At 45.6% G+C, this 22346-nt stretch overlaps 1 protein-coding gene across 5 annotated transcripts in view; it reads right to left on the minus strand.

Moving 5' to 3' along the window:
• Nucleotides 1–22346, minus strand: part of ATR (ATR serine/threonine kinase) — a 368882-nt gene that overhangs the window by 221775 nt on the left and 124761 nt on the right. For all 5 annotated transcript variants that reach the window (XM_029617054.1, XM_029617056.1, XM_029617057.1 and 2 more), the window contains exons 16-17: nucleotides 9663–9857; nucleotides 9346–9531 (exon numbers count right to left, since the gene is read on the minus strand). In XM_029617054.1, the coding sequence (XP_029472914.1) occupies nucleotides 9346–9531; nucleotides 9663–9857 (381 nt within the window). The remainder of the gene's footprint in view (nucleotides 1–9345; nucleotides 9532–9662; nucleotides 9858–22346) is intronic.

The following is a 22346-nucleotide window of genomic DNA, read 5'->3' on the forward strand; positions in this document are numbered from 1 at the left end:
AATGCATAATTTATCTCTGGAATTCATTGCCAGAGGTTGTGGTGAAAGCTATTAGTGTAGCTGCGTTTAAAAAAGGTTTGGACAAGCTCCAGGAGGAAAAGTCCATTAACCATCATTAAGTTAGAGTTGCAGAAATCCACTGCTTATTCTTGGAATAAGCAGCTTGAAATCTATCTACCACTTGGGATCTGGCAAGGTATTTGCAACCTAGATTGGCCACTGCTGAAAACTGTATACTGGGCTTGATGGACCTTTGGTCTGACCCAGTATGGTAAGTTTTATGTTCTTACGGTCATTCAGTGTGCAATGGCTGGAGTGATTCTCTTTATCTTAGGACATATAGTAGTACCCATTGCACGTATTCCCACTGACTCGCCTTTATATTCATTATCTACATGGGAGTCTCCGCTCTCAATGGGATCAGCAGATCTATCTATTATCCATCACAGTTCAGATTTCCAAGGCGAGAGTTATTCTACTGGTAAACCCCCGACCCATGTGGTTCAGGAAGTGGTATCACTTTGCGCTTTTCCTCATTGGTTCTTGCTAGCGGCGGACACCTCCTTAAAGGCAGAATGTTACTTCAAACTTCAAGTGCTCAAAAATCTGAAACCACTTCTCCACTTCAGCGACTTCCGTTTAGTAGTTCAGTCCATAATTCTGTCCAAGTTAGACTACTGTAATTCTCTTCTGCTAGGTCTGCCAATCTCATCCATAAAACCCTTACAGATGGTACAAAACACGGCGGCAAGGTTACTCACCAACACAAACAAAAGAGCACACATCACACCTATTCTGATCTACCTCCACTGGCTGCCCATAAAAGCTAGAATCACCTTCAAGACTTTATCAATGATCCACAAGGATATCATGGGCAACGCACACCTAAATCTTATCTCACAACTCCGCCTTCACACATCAAATAGACCAATTAGATATAATTACAAAGGTTCTTTACATGCTCCCCCGATTAAGACTTCACTAGCTAAACGAGCACTCTCCACAGCCGGGCCCACCCTTTGGAACTCTTTACCGCCTGATCTTCGACTAGAAACCTGCCATTTAACTTTCAAGAAAAACCTAAAAACGTGGCTCTTCCGGCAAGCCTTTCCGGAATCACAGGAACACTTTGACACTGGTCAAAGAACAAAATAGTTCAACATAAAGTCCATGACCATCCATACACCCTCAGGACCAAAACACGCACTACCTGGACAGTTCTCTTATTATGAATGACCCTTTCTTGTTGCTTCAGCTTCAGCTCGTGCTCATCTCATAGTTATGCCATTTTAAATGCCCACTGTCACCTGTTTACCTTTACCAGCTCATTTCATCCACCAATAATTTGCAGTTAATACCTCTTACTCATGATATTTGACAAATGTATAAGCATTTTTATTTTATATTTTATATATTTATTTATATATATATATTTATGTATATATATCTATATATAAGATTTATATTTATTGATTTACGTTTTATTGTTCTATTCGCAGTTTATTGTTTATGTTATGCTGTACGCTTTAGTTCAATACTCTGTTTTATTGTTTAATGTAACGCCTTACTTGTGAAAGTTTTGTTTTATGGAAACCGACCTGATTCGATTATGTATATCGAGAAGGTCGGTATATAAAAACTCTAAATAAATAAATAAATAAATAAATAAAACGCTCACACAGGATCATTTCGATCTCAAGTCACCTGGTCTCGCGAACACAGCCACTATCATATCAATTTGCTCGAGTTAAGTGAGATTAGATTTGCTCTTTCAAAGTTCATACACCTTTTTCAAAGCAAGCGCATATTAATTCAAACAGCCTAACAGGTTGCTATGTTTTGTGTCAGGAAACAAGGGACAATATCATAGTCTCTCTGTAAGGAAATGTTCAAGATTGAGGAGTGCACATCCAGACATTGGCCTCCCCTACAAGCCTACTATCTTCCAGGAATCTCCAACATGCTGAAGGATCACCTCAACAGAGTATTCCTTGCAACAATCAACAACTAGCGAACTATTCATTTTAAAGGGTCAGTGCCTGCTTGCACTGATACAGGGCAGATAGCTAGATCAGTTTTGTTCTTAGTTCTACCCAGCAATCTCAGACTGGATTAGGGTACGTTCCTCCTCAATTTGGGGGCCAACCTCCACTGCTCATCTTAGGGACCTCCTATAGATCATGTCTAATTTAGCTATGCTTATCGATGGAAAAAAGGAAGTTTGCTTACTGTAAATGGTGTTTTCCATAGATAGCAGATGAATTAGACATGGCATGCCCACCCACCTCCCCATAAAGTCTACTATTTAACTATATTTAGCTGTAATATAGACTGAAGAGGCTCTCAAGGCAACGCCTGTGCGTGAATTCCCACATATGCTCAATAGAACTCAAAGCGTCACTAGATTGGAGACACAAATCTGTTCAGTTCTGCCGAATGTCATCATCTACAGATCATGTCTAATTCATACTGCTATCTTTAGAAAACATCATTTACCGTAATCAAACTTGCTTTTCTTCCCACTGACAATGTAAGCTCTCTTGGGGAGAGAATTCTATTTTACTTTTATTAACTGTCTTAAGACAACTATTGTATCCTTGTACAGCACTATATATAGAATACTTATTTCAAGAGCAGATCTATCCTGACCCTGCACAGTTGGTCAGGAGTGAACATAAAAGGTTATCACCTAGAACTCACTGATGCAATTTTTACGGTTTAATTCATGGTTATATAGCCCCTCACAGTGCTTATAATGAACTAGAGGAAAGCAAATGTTGCTTACCTGATGTAACAGGTGTTCTCACAGGACAGCAGGATGTTAGTCCTCACAAATGGGTGACATCGAGGATGGAGCCCACCACGGAAAACTTCTGTCAAAGTTTAAACAGAACTTTGACTGGCCCCTACTGGGCATGCCCAGCAAGGCACTGACCCTGCAGCCAGCAGGGGTCTCCCTTCAGTCTGATTTTCAAAGCTACAGGCAGTGCCTAAAAAGTAAAAATAAAACGAACCCAACACCGCGGGGTGGCGGGCGGGTTTCGTGAGGACTAACATCCTGCTGTCCTGTGAGAACACCTGTTACATCAGGTAAGCAACATTTGCTTTCTCACAGGACAAGCAGGATGGTTGTCCTCACAAATGGGTGAGTACCGAGCTGAGGATGTCCCGACTTGCACCAAATGTACCCAACGGTGTGCAGCAGGCACAATAAGTGAGGAGAAATTTGGGAAAGGGCATCCGCACCCAACCGGGTAGGTGGAAGGGTGTTGGTACATCAGGTTGGAAAAAGGTTACGCAAGACGGACTGGCCGAAGATGGAGTCCTGGCTTCCAGCCTTGTCCAAACAATAGTGGGCTGCAAAGGTATGGAGAGAACTCCAGGTTGCAGCCTTACAGATGTCAGGAAGCGGCACCGATCGAAGGTGTGCTACTGAAGTCGCCATGGCCCTCACAGAGTGTGCTTTGACACGGTCTTGGAAAGGAATGCCAGCTTGCTGATAACAGAAGGAAATGCAGTCCGCCAACCAGGAGGAAAGAGCCTGCTTACCCACAGGTTGTCCTAACTTGTTAGGATGGAAGGAGACAAACAATTGAGTACTCTTTCTGTGAGCAACTGTACGGTCTAGATAAAACGCTAGAGCTCGTTTACAGTCTAGGGTATGCAGAGTCTGTTCCCCAGAGTTGGAATGGGGCCTGGGAAAAAAGATAGGTAGTATGATGGATTGATTGATATGAAATTCAGAAACTACCTTGGGTAAAAATTTAGGGTGAGTGCGGAGTACCGCCCTGTCCTGCAGGAGTTTAGTGTAAGGCGGATAGGTGACTAAGGCCTGTAACTCACTAACCCTGCGAGCTGAAGTAATAGCCAACAGGAATAATACTTTCCATGTGAGATACTTCAATTCACAGGAGTGCAGAGGTTCGAAAGGAGGTTTCATAAGACGACCAAGAACCAGATTAAGGTCCCAAGATGGGGCCGGAGGACGTAAGGGTGGCTTCAGATGGAGCAAGCCTTTAAGAAAGCGTGTCACCAGGGGTTGTACTGAAATAGGGACACCCTCTATACCTTTATGGAAGGCGGCTACCGCACTGACATGCATCCTAATGGAAGAGGTCTTTAGACCGGATTCTGATAGGTGCCATAAATAGTCCAAGAACTTAGAGATTGGACAGGAAAGGGGATCAAGGGACTGAGAAGTGCACCATGATGTGTACCTTTTCCATTTGTATGAGTAAGACTTTCTTATGGAAGGCTTTCGTGAAGCTATCAGGACCCGAGAAACTGAATCTGAAAGGTTAAATGGTTGAAGGACTAACCTTTCAACATCCATGCCGTCAGGGACAAGGCTTGGAGGTTGGGATGGAGGAGGCATCCGTCGTTTTGAGTGAGAAGATGCGGGTCCATTCCCAGAGGAATGTGCCTGCGGATGGAGAGATCCTGGAGTATTGGAAACCATACTTGGCGTGGCCAGTAAGGTGCTATCAGGATCATGGTTCCTCCGTCCTGGCGTAGCTTCACGAGAGTCTTTGACACAAGAGGAAGTGGAGGGAATGCATAGAGCAGACCGGTTGTCCACTTGAGGGAGAATGCATCCCTCGGCCGAGAGTGCTGGCTCCGAATGAGAGAGCAGTAATTGTCCACTTTGTGGTTCTGAGGGGACGCAAAGAGGTCTATGCGGGGAGAACCCCACTTGTGAAACAGAGTGGTCGCTACCAGAGGATCGAGTGACCACTCGTGTGGTTGGAAGACACGGCTCAGCTGGTCTGCCAATACATTGTCTACTCCCGGCAGGTAAGTGGCCCTGAGGTACATGGAGTGGGAGAGGGCTTCCGCCCAGATCTGCGCAGCTTCCTGACACAGAAGGAAGGAGCCTGTGCCTCCCTGCTTGTTTATGTACCACATGGCCACTTGGTTGTCCGTCTGGATTAAGATTATCTGATGGAATAGATGATCTTTGAAAGTTCGGAGCGCAGAGCGGATTGCTCGAAGTTCCAGGAAATTTATCTGGTGTTCGGCTTCCTCTTTGGACCATAAGCCTTGGGTTTGGAAGTCGTCCACATGGGCTCCCCAACCGATGTGAGAAGCGTCGGTGGATAGGATTACTTGCGGATCCGGTGGAAGAAAGGGTAAGCCCTGAAGGAGGTTGACCTGAGTCGTCCACCAGGTTAAGGATAGGCGTAGCGCCTGTGTGACTGTGATAATGGAGGACAGAGGCTGAAAAGCTTGAATCCATTGGTGTCGTAGAGTCCATTGTGTTACTCTCATGGCTAGTCGGGTCATGGGAATGACTTGAACCGAGGATGCCATGTGTCCTAGGAGAATGAGGAACTGGCGAGCCGTGGCAGTGTGTTGCGACTGGAGCTGGCGAGCTAAGGACATGAGAGTGTGGACTCGTTGAATTGGAAGGTAGGCTTTTGCCTGTAAGGTGTCCAAGTCTGCCCCAATGAAGGATAAGGTCTGAGATGGGACCAAGCAGGATTTCTCGTAATTGACAAGAAACCCTAAGGAAAGGAGTGTGTGAATTGTTAATTTTAGGGAGGATTGAGCAAACTGAGGGGTAGAGGCCCTGATGAGCCAATCGTCCAGATAGGGGTAGACGTGGACACCTTCCTTCCTGAGAAATGCTGCTACTACTATGAGACACTTGGTAAAGACTCGTGGAGCAGATGCCAGACCGAAAGGTAGTACCCGGTATTGATAATGGTCGTGGCCTATCAGAAAACACAGATACTTGCGATGAGATTGTGTTATCACAATGTGGGTATAAGCGTCCTTGAGGTCGAGAGAGCACAGCCAATCCCCCTTTTGCAACAGAGGGAGCAAGGCGCCCAGGGTTACCATCTTGAACTTTTCTTTTTGCAGATACTTGTTGAGGGCCCGAAGGTCCAGAATTGGACGAAGCCCCCCTGATTTCTTTGGTATTAGGAAGTACCTGGAATAGAATCCTTTCCCTTGTTGACAAGGAGGGACGGGTTCTATAGCATTTGATTGTAGAAGAAGGAATACTTCTTGTTGTAATTGAGTCAAATGGCTGGTTAGACTCCATGCCTGAAGGGGCGGGGAGTCTGGCGGAAGTGTTATAAAGTTGAGGTGGTAACCCTGTGCGATAATTGCTAGCACCCACTGATCTGAGGTGATCTGTTTCCAACGGTGTAAGAAGTGGTACAGACGACCTCCCACAGGGATGTGTGGAAGAGGGAGTTGGCTTGTGCTCAATACAGGGAAGTCAAAGGCCCGCCGCAGGCCCAGGAGGTGGGGCTACAGTAGGCCTTTGCTTTCTCGGCTGACGAGTCTGAGGCCTGTTAGAGGACCGTGCAGGACGAGCCCTAGTTGACGGAGGGTAGTAGCGGCGTGGTCGAAAGAACGACTTTTTAGAGTCCTTCTTTTGCGGTTGCTTGGAGATCACCTCAGGTGGGATAGACGAGAGTTGTTTCAACGTCTCATGGTGGTCTTTTAACTCTGCCACAATCTGTTGAATTTGTTCTCCAAACAAATTGTCGCCTAAGCAGGGTAAATCAGCAAGACGATCTTGGACCTCTGGGCGAAGGTTGGATGACTTTAACCAAGCCCAACGTCTAGCTGAGATGGCTGTGGCTGAAACCTTCGTGGAAGCATCGAATATATCGTAGGCAGTCCTAATCTCGTGCTTCCCTGCCTCAAATCCCTTGTGAAGAAGGGCTTGAAGTTGCGGTTGGTACTGGTCCGGCAACGTGTCAGCGTAGTCTTGCATCTGCTTAAGGATAGCTCTGTTGTATTGAGTCATATAGAGCTGATATGAAGCTATGCGTGAAATCAACATAGCTCCATGGTACACTTTTCGTCCCACACTATCCAGGAATTTGTTGTCCCTGGTAGGTGGGGTAGAAGAGTGCGGCTTAAGACGCTTGGCCTTCTTCTGTGCAGACTCAACTACAACAGAGCGATGATCCAGTTGAGGCTTTTGGAAACCTGGTGCTGACTGGACAAGGTATGTGGAGTCAGCTTTCTTATTAACTGGAGACACCGATGAAGGAGATTCCCAGTTTTTCTTGAGCAGATCCAAAAACACCTGGTGTATAGGGATGGAAGCGATGATTTTTGGCGCATCCTGAAATTGAAGGAGTTCCATCATTTGGTGTCTATCATCGGCTTCAGATTGTAACTGAAAAGGTACAACTTCTGACATCTCTTTTACAAAATTAATAAAAGAGAGATCCTCAGGAGGAGATCTTTTTCTACTCTCTGTAGGAGATGGCGGCGACGGCAAATCTGTGTCAGAAGACGTATCATCATCATCACCCCAGGTATCGTAGGGATCATGTGGGGCTTGTAGCCCTGATGGACCTGGCTGAGGTTCTGAGGGCACCGATGGAAACCGAGGTGGAATCGGTGCCGTAGGTGGAATCAGAAATGGCATCGATGGCTTCGGTGCTGCCGATGGAATCGGTGTCTGGCGCGGAATCGATGGAGCCGAAGGATATATCGGTGGAGATATGCCAGGAGGTACCGATGGAACCACCCCGGAAGGGGGAATCCGAAACGGTGTTTCTCCTGCCGATGAGAATCCAGTCGGAGACGGTGGTGTTGTCGATGGCACTGGAATCACCGATGGAAGGGCCATCATGAGCGCCTCCATACAGCTGAGTAGCGGTGCTAACGTTTGTATCAACGGCTCGGTGGTCGGTTCCCTCCTCGGTGGCGAAGCCGGTGCCGGTGTCGGTGCTGGGGGCGGCACTGGAACCGGTGCCGGAGACGGTGCCGATGGAGGTTGTAATTTCTTCATCGCTTTCTCGATGGCCTCCTGGACCAGCCGGTCCAGTTCTGCCCGGAGACCAGGGGTAACCATACCCGGCTCGACGGGAGAGGGAGGCTGAGGCAGGGCCGGAAGTACCACCGTAACCGGTGGGATCACGGCCCCCGCACCCCGGGAGGGTGAGGGTTTCCTCGATGCCAACGAACAAGACGTGGAGGATGTCCGGTCTGTTCGCGGCTTCTTTGTCGGTGGCTCGGCTTGAACAGAGGTCGATGGCTGTGGATCCTCGACAGGCCGAGACTTGTGCCGTCGATGGCGATGCTTTTCTGTCCGGTCCCCTCGCCCATCCGGGGAAGGAACGGGAGTCGATGGCCGAGAAGCGATCGATGGCGGACGGTCACCGGAGGGTTGGCGATGATGGTACAACTTCGACGGTGCCGGTTCCGATGACGTCGATGCTATCGATGGCGTTGGGGTGGGTGCATGGAAGAGGAGCCCCATGTTCTCCATCCTGGCTTTGCGACCCTTGGGTGTCATTAAGGCACATTTGGTGCAAGTCAGGACATCATGCTCACTACCCAAACACATTACACAAACCCTATGGGGGTCTGTGATGGACATAGTCCGGGTACAATCCGGACAACGGCGGAACCCCGTTGCCATGGCTGGAAGCCAAAATTTAGGCTGGGGATCGGTAAGTGCCAACAGGCCTCAAGGGCCAAAATCGACGGCAGTCGATGGAAGAAGGCAAAAAACTTACCGGGTTCCGAAAGATGACTAAAAAATTTGTCGAAGGGAGACCCCTGAGGGGCAAATTTTCTTAGGAAATTAATTTCCAAATTCCTGTCAGGAACGTGGTTAGAGAGCTCCTTTCACCGCGTGGCAACTGCTGCGCGGAAAAAAGAAGACTGAAGGGAGACCGCTGCTGGCTGCAGGGTCAGTGCCTTGCTGGGCATGCCCAGTAGGGGCCAGTCAAAGTTCTGTTTAAACTTTGACAGAAGTTTTCCGTGGTGGGCTCCATCCTCGATGTCACCCATTTGTGAGGACAACCATCCTGCTTGTCCTGTGAGAAAAGAAGGTTACAATGAACAGTGAACTTGAGATTCCAGTTCAGATCACAATGTTATTAGTTTTGTGATGTAACCACCGAACTACAGTCACAGCTTGGAATCCAATACTGCTTAGCCATAAACAGTGGCTACACAGTAAAAATGCTGGACTTCCATTACATTTAACTAATTCCCCCTGCCCTCTTGTACAGTTGTAATGATTGTGCATACGGCCCTGACATGTCTCATACAGCATTTTCTCCTGCTTATTTTATGGTGTGAGAGAACTCTGAGGCTTGGCCACTCAGGCTCTCAGCAAATTCAAGTGTAAGATCTCTTGTAAAATTATGAGTCACACAAGAATATCGCAGTTTTAGAAAAACAAATGTAAAATACCAAAAAAAAAAGCAGATGCATGGATTCATCTTTCCCCCTCAACCGTCAGCCTGCACTAGAGCTTGCATGAGATAATTAAAATAAAAAGTCTCAAGCAGAGGCATTAGATTAACAGCTATGTCACAGTCTATACCTGCCAAGAAACGATTTTTATTTTTTTTTTACCATTATCTCGGGTGAGGTGATGTCTCTGGGCCCCTGATAGGGATCATCAGTCGATGCAAAGGAAGCCAGTATTGCCAGTCCATTGAAAACCTGCTCATAGTGCTCCCCTATACGCAGCAATAATTCGTTGTGTAATCCTTGATAGTCCTGCCTCAGCAGGCTACCTAGCTCTATATCAGTTTCATTCTGAAACGAAATAGCAAAGTCAAGAGAGAGACATGGTCATGACACTGGAAAAAGTATTATTTTTTTTAATAGATTTCCCTTCCATGCAGACCCTGACACACATTCACAAGCTTGACATATCAGCGGCTTACCTGGAGATAGTGAAGCGCACGCTCCAGCTCATCCTTGGAACAGGAGCAGACCAGGTGAGAGAAGATATACTTGAAGTTATTGACTAGGATCTCCCTATGGTTTACGTTCAGCTGCTTTGCTATAGTGCGAATCAAGGCTGAGGCTGTAGTACTAGCCTTGGCAGCAAGATATGGCAGAAAAAGCTGCAAAGTCCGCTATGTGAAGAAAAAAAAAATAGAGCAATTATAGAACAGTGCATTGCTTACAGAATCCTACCCATCATGTAAATCGGTTTACTGGATGACAGATAAATGATGTATTTTCTTAACAAATAATGCTCAGCATTTGCAAACAGCTGTTCTGGAAACTATTCCTGGCTTAGGATGGCCTAGGACTCCAAATGAAAACAGTAGCCAACTGCATCCTGTTTCCTTAGTCATAGGATGGGACTGCAATCCTTGACTAATGTATAGAAAGACAACAATAGCGAAAAGTGTTAAAGAAATGAAGGCCGCATAAGAGAAACCCTTCAGTTCAGAAGCAATTCTTAGGCTGATTTAATTTTTTTTTTTGTAAATCTTTAAGATTTGCAACAGTAAACATAAGCAAAAGCACAGAACGTTTTACCCCCATTCAAAACCTTCACCATTTAGAAAGAACGAAGCTGTGTTGCATAAAGAGGCATATACAGTAAATACAGATAACAGGTAACAGTAATAAAACAGAGAGAAAGATCTCAAAGAATTGCAATATCATCAGGCAAATAAGCAGAAATAGCCAAGAAGAACACTCCAAATCAAACCCTGTCAAAACTCATTCTTTGTCTTACTACTTGTAACTTTTGGAGAAAAGGATCCCAGATACCAAGGAAGGGCCTTTTTTGTTTACTGGAAGTAATGAAGCAGTGTGAAATTCCATGCACAGCATTTCATACAATTTGGACCTACACAAAGATAAATCAGGAAGAAGAGTATCAAGCCATTTAATTAAAAATCATCTCTTAGCAACAAGAGCTTCTTTTATCAGAAACAGCCTGAGATACCAGCTCATGAGAACATTAGCTGATAAGTGACCCAGTATAAAAACACTCCAGTCATAGAGACTTCCCTCCTAGTCATGGTCATGAGTTCCCCTATTACCGAATGCCAGAATCATTCAATATCTGGACATTCCATAAACTGTACAATAACGTGGCACTGGCTTGATGACATTTTAAACAAGCATGTGAATTCGTACAGCCTGCCTTGTAAGCACGTAAGGGAGACAATTATTCTGTTAATTCAAAACGGAAGCTCTCGGTGTGTCACTATGATGAATTACGTAGTAACAGTAATGACCATAGAAAAAAAAGACAAACTGCCTTGGAGAAAGGTCAATGACCATAGAAAAAAAGACAAACTGCCTTGGAGAAAGGTCAAAATACAGGAAATAATGGCCCACCAGCGAGACGCCGATCTGGCCTCGCAAAACCCTTTCAAATATCCACCAGACATAAATGTAAACCAACAAAGTGGTCCATTTTCATAACTTCAATATAGAAATGCGGAGCCATCGCCACTTAAGAGCCAGGCCCTAAAACAAAATTGATTCGGATCTTCCATAACTATTGACCCCTAAGACAATAGACCCCGCGATCCTGGAGATGCAAGGGCAGGCCCATCTGCAGACACATGAGATCTGCGTATCAAGGTCTACACAGTCAATCTGGTGCAACCAGGATGACCCTGTTGCACTCTAGGTCTATCCTCCGCAGCAGCCTGCCTAAGAGAGCCCACAGAGGAAAGACTTACAGTAGCTCCTCCATAGGCCAAGGCTGCACTAGGGCATTGATTCCTAATGAACCCTACTCAATTTGCAAACTAAAGAATTAATCCAATTCTGCATTCCGACAGGTCACCATCAAATCCACTTGTGAGCGACCCCACCAGTGACAGAGCCTGTGAGAGGCTTCTGAGCTTAGTTCCAATTCCCATTTAAAAGATTTCGACTGAGGAAATCAACCTGCACATTTTCCTGCCCGTTATGTGCTGCCGTCAATAACCGCAGATGCTTCTCCGCCCAGGGGAAAAAGAGCACTGTTTCCACCAATCCCCAGCTCCTGGCTCCTCCTTGACAATTCACATTCACTACTGCTGTTGTGTTGAACAAGAGGACTCAAATGGCACCCCCATGAAGCAATGGGAGTCAATGGAGGAGTGCCAAATGAATGGCCCTGCTCCAACCAATTGATGGACCACGAAGCCTCCTCCAGATCTAGAGACCCTGTGTCACCTGATCCTAACAATGAGCTTCTCAACCCTCAAAGACTTGCATCTCTCATTACCAAGACCCAGGACAGTGTGACCATGCTGACTTCCTTGAACAGATGCAAAGGCATCAGCCACCGGGAAGCAACTCACTCACCAACTAACTCAGAAGAAGCCGCACCCCATAGTTCTGAGACTGTGGAGACCACCATGCCAGAAGGGATACCTGGAGAGGACTCATGTGCACTCTGGCTAAAGGAACCAAATCTAGAGTCAGGCCAAACACCTGCAAAAAATCCCATGCGAAAGGAACCAGGAGATCCAGAAATCTCTGAATCTGTTGCAGTATCTTGCTCACTCTCTCATCTGTGAGGAAAATCTGCTCAATCTGAGTATCGAACCATGCTCCATGGTACTCCAGGGACTAAATGGGGCAAAGAGTGCTTTTGGCATAATTGACCACGAACCCAGCCCAAGTCTTTTAAAACTTGAACCTCCCAATGAGACATGTGCACGCCTCCTGATGAGATAAATGCCCGGATTAATCAGTCATTGAGATACGGATGGACCATAATTACCCAAGAGCTGCAGCTACCATGATCTTTACACCTTGGTAAACACTCGAGGTGCTGTTACTAGACTGAAAGTCAATGCCTGGAACTGGAAAGGTTACCGCAGGACACAAATGCAAATACCTCTGATCCTATTCCTGAATGAGAATGTGCAGCTGGGCCTCTGATAGATTGATGAAGTACAAAAACACCCCCTGGTGAACTGCAGCTAGAATGGAGTGCAGAGTTTCATGAAAGTATGAAACCCACAAACTGCGATTCACCCATTTGAGAACTAGAATATGATGAAAAGACCCATCCTTCTCGGGCATCTTGAAATAAATTGAAGCATGATCCCATCCTCATTCAGACAGAGGCATCGGCACTACTGCCCACAAGGGTTGTAACTTGAGCAAGGCCTCGTGAACTGCCCAATGCTTGGCTGGAGCAGAAGGTGGCGACACAATGAAGACATCTCGAATGGGCTACTGCAGGTCCAATGCATAACCAAAGCAAATAATTTCCAACAACTTTGATTTTAAATAAAGAACGTGGACCCACTCCCTGTAGAACCTTTTGCAGGCAGCCCCCTACAGGAGTCAACAGTGAACAGACCCACAGAACTTCATGAGGAAGGCCTGCTGGCTCCGATGGAGGAACTGGTAACAGCTCTGCCTTTTGGCATCATGAAAGGACTATCTCCATCTGCTGAGAAAGCAAAGAAGGTGGCACCAAAAAACTGCCTCCTGGCCTGTAGCACCTATTTATTTATTTATGGAGGGAAGGCGTACAAGTAAGTCCTCCTCTGGCCAGGTCTGGGCAAGGGTGTTGATCTCTTGGGAGTGCTGATCTCACCTGCGACTGAAGAATCGGGGAACTTTTGCATTGTGAAATGTAGTCAGTAGGAAGTTGGAGGGATGGCCCCAGTGATCTACTAGGAGCTGGAAGGCTCTTCTCGAAAATGCCCATTCCCCTGGATCCAGACTCTCACTGCTGAGAAAGTCTGCTCTGATGTCTTTTCCTGCAACGCAGGAGGCCAAGATCCCTTGTAGATTTAACTTTGCCCACTCCCTAAGGGGGTCTATCTCCAGAGACACTTGGTGGCTTTTGGTTCCTCCCTGGCAGTTGATGTAGGCTACTGTTGCACTGTCAGACATCACACGGACTGCCTGTCCCTGGAGCCTGTGGCTGAAATGCAGACATGATAATCTGACTGCTCATGCTTTCAGGCGGTTTATGTTTCAGCGCGCCTCTTCCTCAGTCCATCGCCCCTGGGTTGTCAATTCCTGATAGTGAGTTCCCCACCCTCGGAGACTCGCGTACATCGTGAGGACTATCCAGTTCGGTGGGGACAGGCTTACACCCCTGCTTAGGTGATCTTCCTGTAGCCACCACTGGAGCCGAGAACGTACTTCCATCGGTAGGTGGAGGCGAATCGAGTAGTCTTGAGACAGTGGGTTCCATCATGACAGTAAGGAGCGCTGGAGCAGTCGCATATGGGCCCTTGCCCAAGGGTTGATGCCATGAGGCTGAGGACTTGAAGATAGTCCCATAACTTGGGGCATGCATTGGTTATCAATCATCGTAACTGTTCCTTCTCCTTGGGAAAGGGAGGAAGACTTTGTTCTGTTTGGGGTCGAAACGGGCCCCCAGGTACTCTAGCAATTGAGGGGGCTGCAGACTGCTCTTGACCGTGTTCACGATCCAACTAAGTTCCTGCAGTGGGCTCTTGACTCTGCTGGTCACCTACCGGCTCTCTTCCGAAGACTTTGCCCTGATTAGCCAATCGTCCAGATAAGGGTGTACCAAGATCCCTTCCTTCCTCAGTAGTTGCCACCACGACCACCATGATTTTGATGAAGGTTTTGGGGGTGGTTGCTAAGCCGAAGGGTAGTGCTCGGAAATGGTAATGGTGACCCAGTATCGCAAAGCGCAGGAAGCTTTGGTGATCCTGATGGACTGGGATGTGAAGGTAGGCTTTGGAAAGGTCCAGGGAGGTAAGAAACTCTCCCAGTTGTATTATTACAGAGCAAAGAGTTTCCATGCGGAAGTGTAGAACCCACAGATGACGGTTGACGTTCTTGAGGTCCAAGATGGGCTGGAAAGATCCTTCCTTCTTGGGAATGATAAAATAGATGGAATATCGCCCTGAGATGCATAGGTCTGGGGAGCTATCGTCAGTAGTTCCGGAACCATCTCCCGACAGTAAGGGACCAGGTTTTGGTTCCCCCTGGCTTCTTCGCAATGTTGACACAGGAAGGACTCCACGTCAAGCTGCACGGCTCTTATGTGGCAGGCTGTGCAAAGAGAGTGCCTTCTGGCCTTCTTGGGCACCGGTGCCATTGTCTCTGTTTGCGCGTGTGCAGTTATAAGCGCGGCTGTGCATGTAGTTATGCGCACGGGGTGCGCTCAGTTATGCACGCATATCAGTTTTGCTCACGTCTGTATTAGACATATGCAAGTTAGGCGCATCGGCCGCCCAGCCTGCCCCGCGCGTACTGCCGGCGAGAAGGGAAGATGGTGCCGGCGACTCCCATGCGTAAGATGGCACCCCCTGACAGTCTCCATGTATGTGGACCCTTGCACTGGATCGGGGCCTAGCCTAACCAAGGCTGCTCAACCTGATTGGTGCTCCCTTCTAACCTCGCCGGGACGGATTCGGTATGGCAATCCGAGCTGTGGAGACCGGAGATCTGAATTTAAAGATTTTTTCTTTACCTGCTCTCAGTGCTTACCGATCGTGTGCCGGACGGTCTCCAGCTGCAGGGGGAGAGGGAATTACCTTCACCGCATGCTCGTTTCTGCACCACTGCCTTTCAGCCACACTGGGTGCCAAGTCCACACCGGGAACCGGCTACCGGACCAAGGCACACCTGTGGGATATCGGAGATCAACTCAGGAATTCTCAACTGGGGGAGGGACCCTTAGGTATCACTGCAGGAGAGTGGTGCTCGATCTTCCTTAAGGTAAATTTTGTTTCTTCTTTGCTTTAATTCTTAACACTATTCTAGTGTGTGGGATAGTGTCCGCATCTGCTAGGAGACGGAGAGATACTGAAGAGCTGAGGTTACTGCAGGGATATATCTAGAGTGACATCAGCTTTGAAATCTGACTCAGTCTCCCATCTACTATCAGAAGAACACAATACCCATTGGTCCTGAGTCCATCTGGCTAGACGCTAGGAACATTAAAATTTCTTCTCCAAACTAGCACTGCAATCCCGCTAAGCACCGCTGCTGGTGTGGGAATAGCACATCCACATCTGCTAGGAGACAGAGAGATGCTGAATGGCTGAGGTCACTGCAGGGGTATATCTATGGTGACGTCAGCTTTGAAACCTGACTACCTCTCCATCTGCTAGCAGGGGAGCACATAACCTGAGTCCTGAATCCATCTGGCTACACGCTAGGAAAATCCCAATTTATCAGTTCAGTGCATACTGGTATAGTCGCTTCTTTTGGATAAAACCTGGTTTGAAAAATATCTTGGAAAAGCAGTACTTTGTGGTCTTTATAAGTGAGCTCTTTAAGTTTCTGAAATGCTGTATAGATCACAGTGCGTTTCTTGAACTATGCACAAAAAGCTAACACTAATCTCAGCCTAGAGCGAGCAGAGAACTTAGGCCCTCATTCCACTAATACCTTCACTAGCTCCACTACTTCTGGTATGCTGATCAACTCATGGTCTAGTACACTGATCAGCAAGCCAACAAAACGCAGGTTATTGTGCCATGAATGATTTTCTAAATCATTGATTTTGGCTTCATTTGCAGCAGTCATCTTTTCCAGTGTGACTATTATCCCCACCAAGGCTGGTGTTTCATCTTCCACCATGGAGATTCAGGCTTCAGCCTCACCAAGCCTTTTGCCAAAGTCTACAATCTAGCTTTTCAACTCGGCAATATTGTTGTTGCCCATCTCGAACTTAGACTCAAGAGCTTCTTCAACTACTGTGGTCAAGGTAGTAAGTGCACTGTCAAAAGCTCATATGCTCAAACACTCCACAGCCTTGCCTTTCTTCTGTATCTCAGAATTCATCTGTCACTTTTGAGAACAAATTTTTTCATAAACCTTGCAGGTGAAGATATAGGTCCCTAAATTAATGCAAAGAGAAAAATTCAAGTCCAAAAAGAAGAATTTAAGGGAATGACAACCAGAGCTCCAAGTGAACACGTCTCACTGGGCTCACCGCATCATGACTACACAGATTTTTATTTTTTTTTAACCACCACACAGGTTTTTTTTTGTAACTGAGAAATTTTATTGAATATCACAACAATACAAACTCAGAGTCAAGGTAAACAAAGAGGACATCCCTGTTTCCCCTAAGAAACTCTCCCATCTCCCACCCACATCCCCCCCAATTATTAGCAAATAGATACATACATACAAAGGGATAGAGCAATAACAGCCAACAACTGCAGAGCTAAATACAAAACAGTCCACTGAGTACCTATAGTCAGTTACAGAAACAAGATGAGAAATGCTAATACAAAGGAATCCCTCCTGAAAATCCAGCACCTCCCGAAGAACCATGAGAAAGCGAACACAAGGAAGAAATGGGAAGAAAGGTAACCAGAAAAGAGGAATAAAAAGATCTGCAGGTTAGGAGCAATAATGATTCATAGAATATTGAGAATTCCACCAGTGTACATAAGACCTTCATGTCTTCTCAAAAGATGACAACTGGTTATGACATGAAGTTGCGAGGTAAGCCATGCGATAATAGTTATGTAGCCTATGTAATACAACCTGGACAGTGGGTACTTCTAAGCAGCAAGTTTACACAGGACTGCAGTGAACACTTGATGACACGATCTCTGTATTTATCAAGGCCCTTTACCGGTATGTTGAGTAGTATATACCGAGCATCATGCACAGTCCCCATTCCCAATGCATGAGAAACCCATTCTGTGATTTGCCTCCAGAATGATGAGACCACTACATTCCCATCAAATATGAAAGCGTGCCGAGAGTGCCACAGTTTCTCCAGCAGGTATAATCTACATTAGGAAACATACGGTGCAATTTACCTGGTGTCATATACCAGCGGAACAGAAGCTTATAACAAATTCTCCTGTAACGCAGCCAAAATAGAGCATTTACTCATATGCAAAAAAGCTAGATCCCAATCACCTATGATTAGGGACTCCCCCAAGTCTGCCTCCCAGGCATGAATGTGCCTGTATGTTTCGGCTATGACTCCATTAAGAAGGCTATACATTTTTTATACCAATCCTTATATCCTATCCACCTGGTCACAATAAAGTTCAAACATGGATTTGCCCCCAGTCAAGTATGCAGCGATCTTCTGGGACATTATAAAATGTCTCACTTCGGCAAATGCCAAAAAGGCCATGTTCCCTAGATCATATTTATCCATTAAATCACGGAATGGCATTAGGACCCTTTTGATAAGATGTGCTCAAGGCAGACAATGCCGCAGTCCTTCCAAGTCTCAAAGGCTCCAACTGGTAAATAGATCGGGAAGGCAACATTATGGAAGAGATGTGTGAGAAAGAAATAACACCTTTTACCGACCAGTTTAGTTTTCCACTGGGACCAAACTCGCAATGTATTCTGCAAGGTAAGCGGTAAGCACAATAGCGGTCAACAGGTTGATCTCAGTTGCCAAGGATGAACAAAAAGAGGCATCACTCCCACCAATGATTGCTCGAGAGCAACCCATTGTTTCAAAGAGCTCTTCCTGTGAGTATCTAACAGGGCTCTAAGCTGGGAAGCAGAGAAATACCACATCAAATTGGGGACTCCCAAGCCTCCCCTCACTTTAGGCTAAAACATAACCAGGAGCATAAAATGACAGCAAAGACAAAAATTGGCAGTTATAAATAAGTATAGGAGGCAAGGAAGTATATTCATTTTGATAGTGGCTATACGACCCAACCAAGAGAAGCTTTCTCTGTTCCATTTCTCCAGGTCCTTATCTATGCCCTTTACCAACGGAACATAATTCAGTGAAAATAAATCCGTTACACAAGGACCAATACGTACTCCCAGACACTTAATTGTTCGCTTAGCCCGTTTAAAGGGGAACTGCAGCTTAATTGTTCTAATGTTAGAATCAACCAGTGTAACATTCAGAATTTCAGATTTGTCAAAATTGACCTTAAAACCTGAAGCTGCACTGAATTAATCTAATTCATCAAGTACGCCTGCTAGCGAGGAACAAGGATTAGTCAGGATAAACACAGTCATCAGCGAATAGAGAACTTAAACTGCAAATTCCCCTCACTCACACCTTCAATCTGAGAAGACAAGGGCACTTTAGTAGCAAAGGGTTCTAAGAATAAGGCGAAAAGAAGCGGGGACAACGGGCAACCTTGCCTCGTACCCCTCCCCACCACAAAGCTTTCCCCATAGCCCCCAATCACGTTGATACAGGCCTTCGGTGATTCATAAATTTCCCAACCCAGTGTAAAAAGAAAGACCCAAAGGGCACTCTTTCCAGCATCTTGAACAAAAAGAACCAATGCACCATATCAAATGCTTTTTCAGCATTGATAGAGGTCAATAAGGAAGAAATGTGTTCCCTATTAACCCACCAGAGAAAGTCAACAATTTTGCAAACATTGTCCACAGCCATGCGACTGGGAATAAAGCAGACTTGATCAGTATATGAACCAAGTCAAAATAACCCAATTCAGCCTCTCGGCTAATATTCTAGCCATAAATTTTGAAATCCAAATTAATGAGAGAAATCGGCCTGTATGACCCACACAGAGAGGGATCCTGGCCCAGTTTTGCTATAAACGAAATTCCAGCTATGTTGGAATTAGCCGGAAAAAGGCTTCCCTTCCTTATATAGTTAAACATATCCGTCATGGGAGCTGCTAGAATATGAGAAAATGTTTTATAATAACCCTGGAAAACCCATCTAGGCCTGGGGATTTACTCAACTTGAGTGATTTAATAACCTGTATAACTTCCGAAGAGTTAATGGGGCTATCCAGATACTATTGTTGTTCACTGGAGAGGGAGGGAAGAGGTACAGATGACAGGTAACCATGATTAGTACTATCTATAGCCACGTCCCTACCATAAAGAGAAGAGTACAACATCGAGAAACAGTTCCTAATTTATTTATTTAACACTTTTAATATACCGACATTCGTGGAGCACATCAGGCCGGTTTACAAAAAACTTGGAAAGGCAGAAAATACAAAGAACACGGTAGGGGGAAAGGGGGAGCAGGCGAGAGCAGAGGGGAGAGTGGGGGGGGGCGAGAGTAGCTGGAAAGGATAGTGCAGCAGTGCGAAAAATGATAGGAACTATAATTAACTGGAGGTATCGAGAACAAAATACAACAATTTCTTAACGATAAAGGCGAATCAGGCTGGGGTGGTGGTTATTTCGCCTTGCATGTTCTTAATTTTAGCTTTAGAGCCTTGGGCGTGTACAGTCTCCTAGCCAATTCCCCTTCAAAATCCGCCTGTTTGGTCAACTCAAGATGGAGGACCAATACATCAGTGTTCAGTACTGAAGCTCATTCTGAGCAGAGGATAGCTGCTGAAAAATGGTTTAGACTGAGACAACATGTGAAAACAGGATAATTTAGTAATTTTAGCCAATAGACTGGTCCGCAGTTTCGGTATGTGGCATGGGATATCAAAATGCCCCTTGAAACAAGCTTTAGAACAGTCCCAGATCAACCCCATGGGAACCAATGTAGAAGAATTCAAATGAAAATACTCTTAACTGTGCCCCCAGGGACTTACAAAACGACTCATCTCTCAATAAACTTTTGTTTAAATGCCAATATCGTTGTCCATTATGAAGATCTTGAAAATGTACATCGATCTAAATAGGCACATGGTCGGATCAAGTAATGTTACCAATCCCAGCGCGCACCAACCTATTCTGCAATAGTTAGCTATTAAAAAATAATCAATATGAGAATATGACCTATGAGGAGAGGAGTAAAAAGTATAAGTATGGGAAGTGGGAAAACACTGCCTCCATATATCCACCAAACTCCATTGAGCCATCACAGAGGAGAGCATTTTCCTCATTTCTTGTGAGGTTTTAGTAACTTGATGAGAGTTATCTAGCTCTGGGTTCCTAGTCAAGTGTAAATCCCCGCCTATATCAATATCTAGTCCATGTGAGACAGTATTTTTCCTAGTGAGTTCAGAAAGGTTACCTGATCAAAATTACGAACATAAATATTAACGATGGTGAATACATCATGACCCACCCGCAAGTTTACTAAGAGAAATCTACCCTGGGGATCAGCAAGTTGAACTATCAACTCCTGAGTGAGATGACATGAAATTAATATGCCTACTCCCACATATTTTGCCCCTTTAGAGCTCGCTGCCAAGTATTTACTCGGAAAGATTTTAGAAGACAGAATGTGCTCATGCCTTTTTCTCAGAAGCGTTTCCTGTATTAGGCTAAGGAAGTTTAATAATAAGAATTCCTGAGACAAAAGGCTATGCATCCTGTATGTGTTTAGTCCCTTAACATTAAGGGAGAAAACAGTCATTGATAGGAGAAAAATGCCTTGAAGCCCCAAGTACCAAAGATTTCAATGCAAAAAGACATTTAGGTAAAAATCTAACCCCCACTGCATGTATGTGAAATGTACTGGAATAAAGCACCCCTTCCCTCCCCCCCCCCCGCCAACCAAAACACGATCCACCATACCCATTCAGCAGATGAACTCCCAACTGAACTCCCCCCCAGAACTGCATACAATAAAAAGAATATACCATAGGAGAAAATCATAATAAGAATCCCCCGATGACTGGAATGAAATTTCGAGCAAACAGTATGCTGTAGACCTCATAAACAGCACTATGAGGTATACCAGTGAAACTTAATATAGCACAACCAACTACCAGGGAGATCAGTTAGCACCATCATCCCTGATCAGCGATAGCTGAACGAGAGTCCTCTGAGTGGTGTCGGAGTCTCTTGCCACCTTTTCCTGCTCGATGCCATCTTCAGAACACTGGTCACTATTTTGAGCACCACAAAATAACAGGAAGATACGCCTGCTTGAAAGCCTCCACAGCCTCAGCTAGGGTTTTGATTCTATACGAAGTTCCCTTTATCATGAAGTATAATCCAAAAGGAAAAGTCCATCAGTAGTGAATGTTCTCGGCATGTAGTGTGTTTGTCACTTCCTTCAGCTCGTGGTGCTTGCGAAGAGTAGATGGGGCCAGATCACTGTAGATGGTAAGAGTGTGACCCTCCCAAAGCCACTCATTCTTCTTCCTTGCTAACTCATACAGGAGAGTCTTTAGAGCAGAGCTTTCCAAACTTTTCATGTTGGTGACACACTTTTTAGACAAACATAATTTCACGACACGGTAATTCAGTCTACTAGTAAACCAGAGGTTAAAGGTTAAACGAACGAAACATATTTCGACAATTTATGTATGTTTCCTTAAATATATACATAAATAAAATGTTTCACGACACAACCTATCTCATGAAAACCTTAAATTTATATTAAAAATATATATTCCAAGATTCATGTTATTGTTATAATTTATGAGAAACAATAATAAAACAAATTGTCTGTCCCCCACACACTCATCTCTCTCCTCCCCCCAGCACAGGTCTGGCCCCTACACACTCATATCTCTCCCCCTCAAGCACATGTCTGTCCCCCCAGCACGTTTGCCCCCCACTCACTCATCTCTCTCCCCCCAGCACATGTCTGGCCCCCACACTCATGTACCTCGTCTATTTGATTGTTGCCAGTTAAGTGCTTCACTCCCTTCCATGATCACCAGACACTGCTGCTTGCAGTCAGTACTCCTCATGGCCAGGCCTCATCGGCAGCAGCAGCCAATGCAAGGATGGCTGGGCTCGATCCACCCACCAAGCCCCCCAAAAAAACGCGATTGACAGTAAAAATCACCCAATAATAAGCAACC

This window comes from Rhinatrema bivittatum, chromosome 9, assembly GCF_901001135.1.
Source record: "Rhinatrema bivittatum chromosome 9, aRhiBiv1.1, whole genome shotgun sequence".
In the NCBI taxonomy this organism is placed as follows: domain Eukaryota; kingdom Metazoa; phylum Chordata; class Amphibia; order Gymnophiona; family Rhinatrematidae; genus Rhinatrema; species Rhinatrema bivittatum.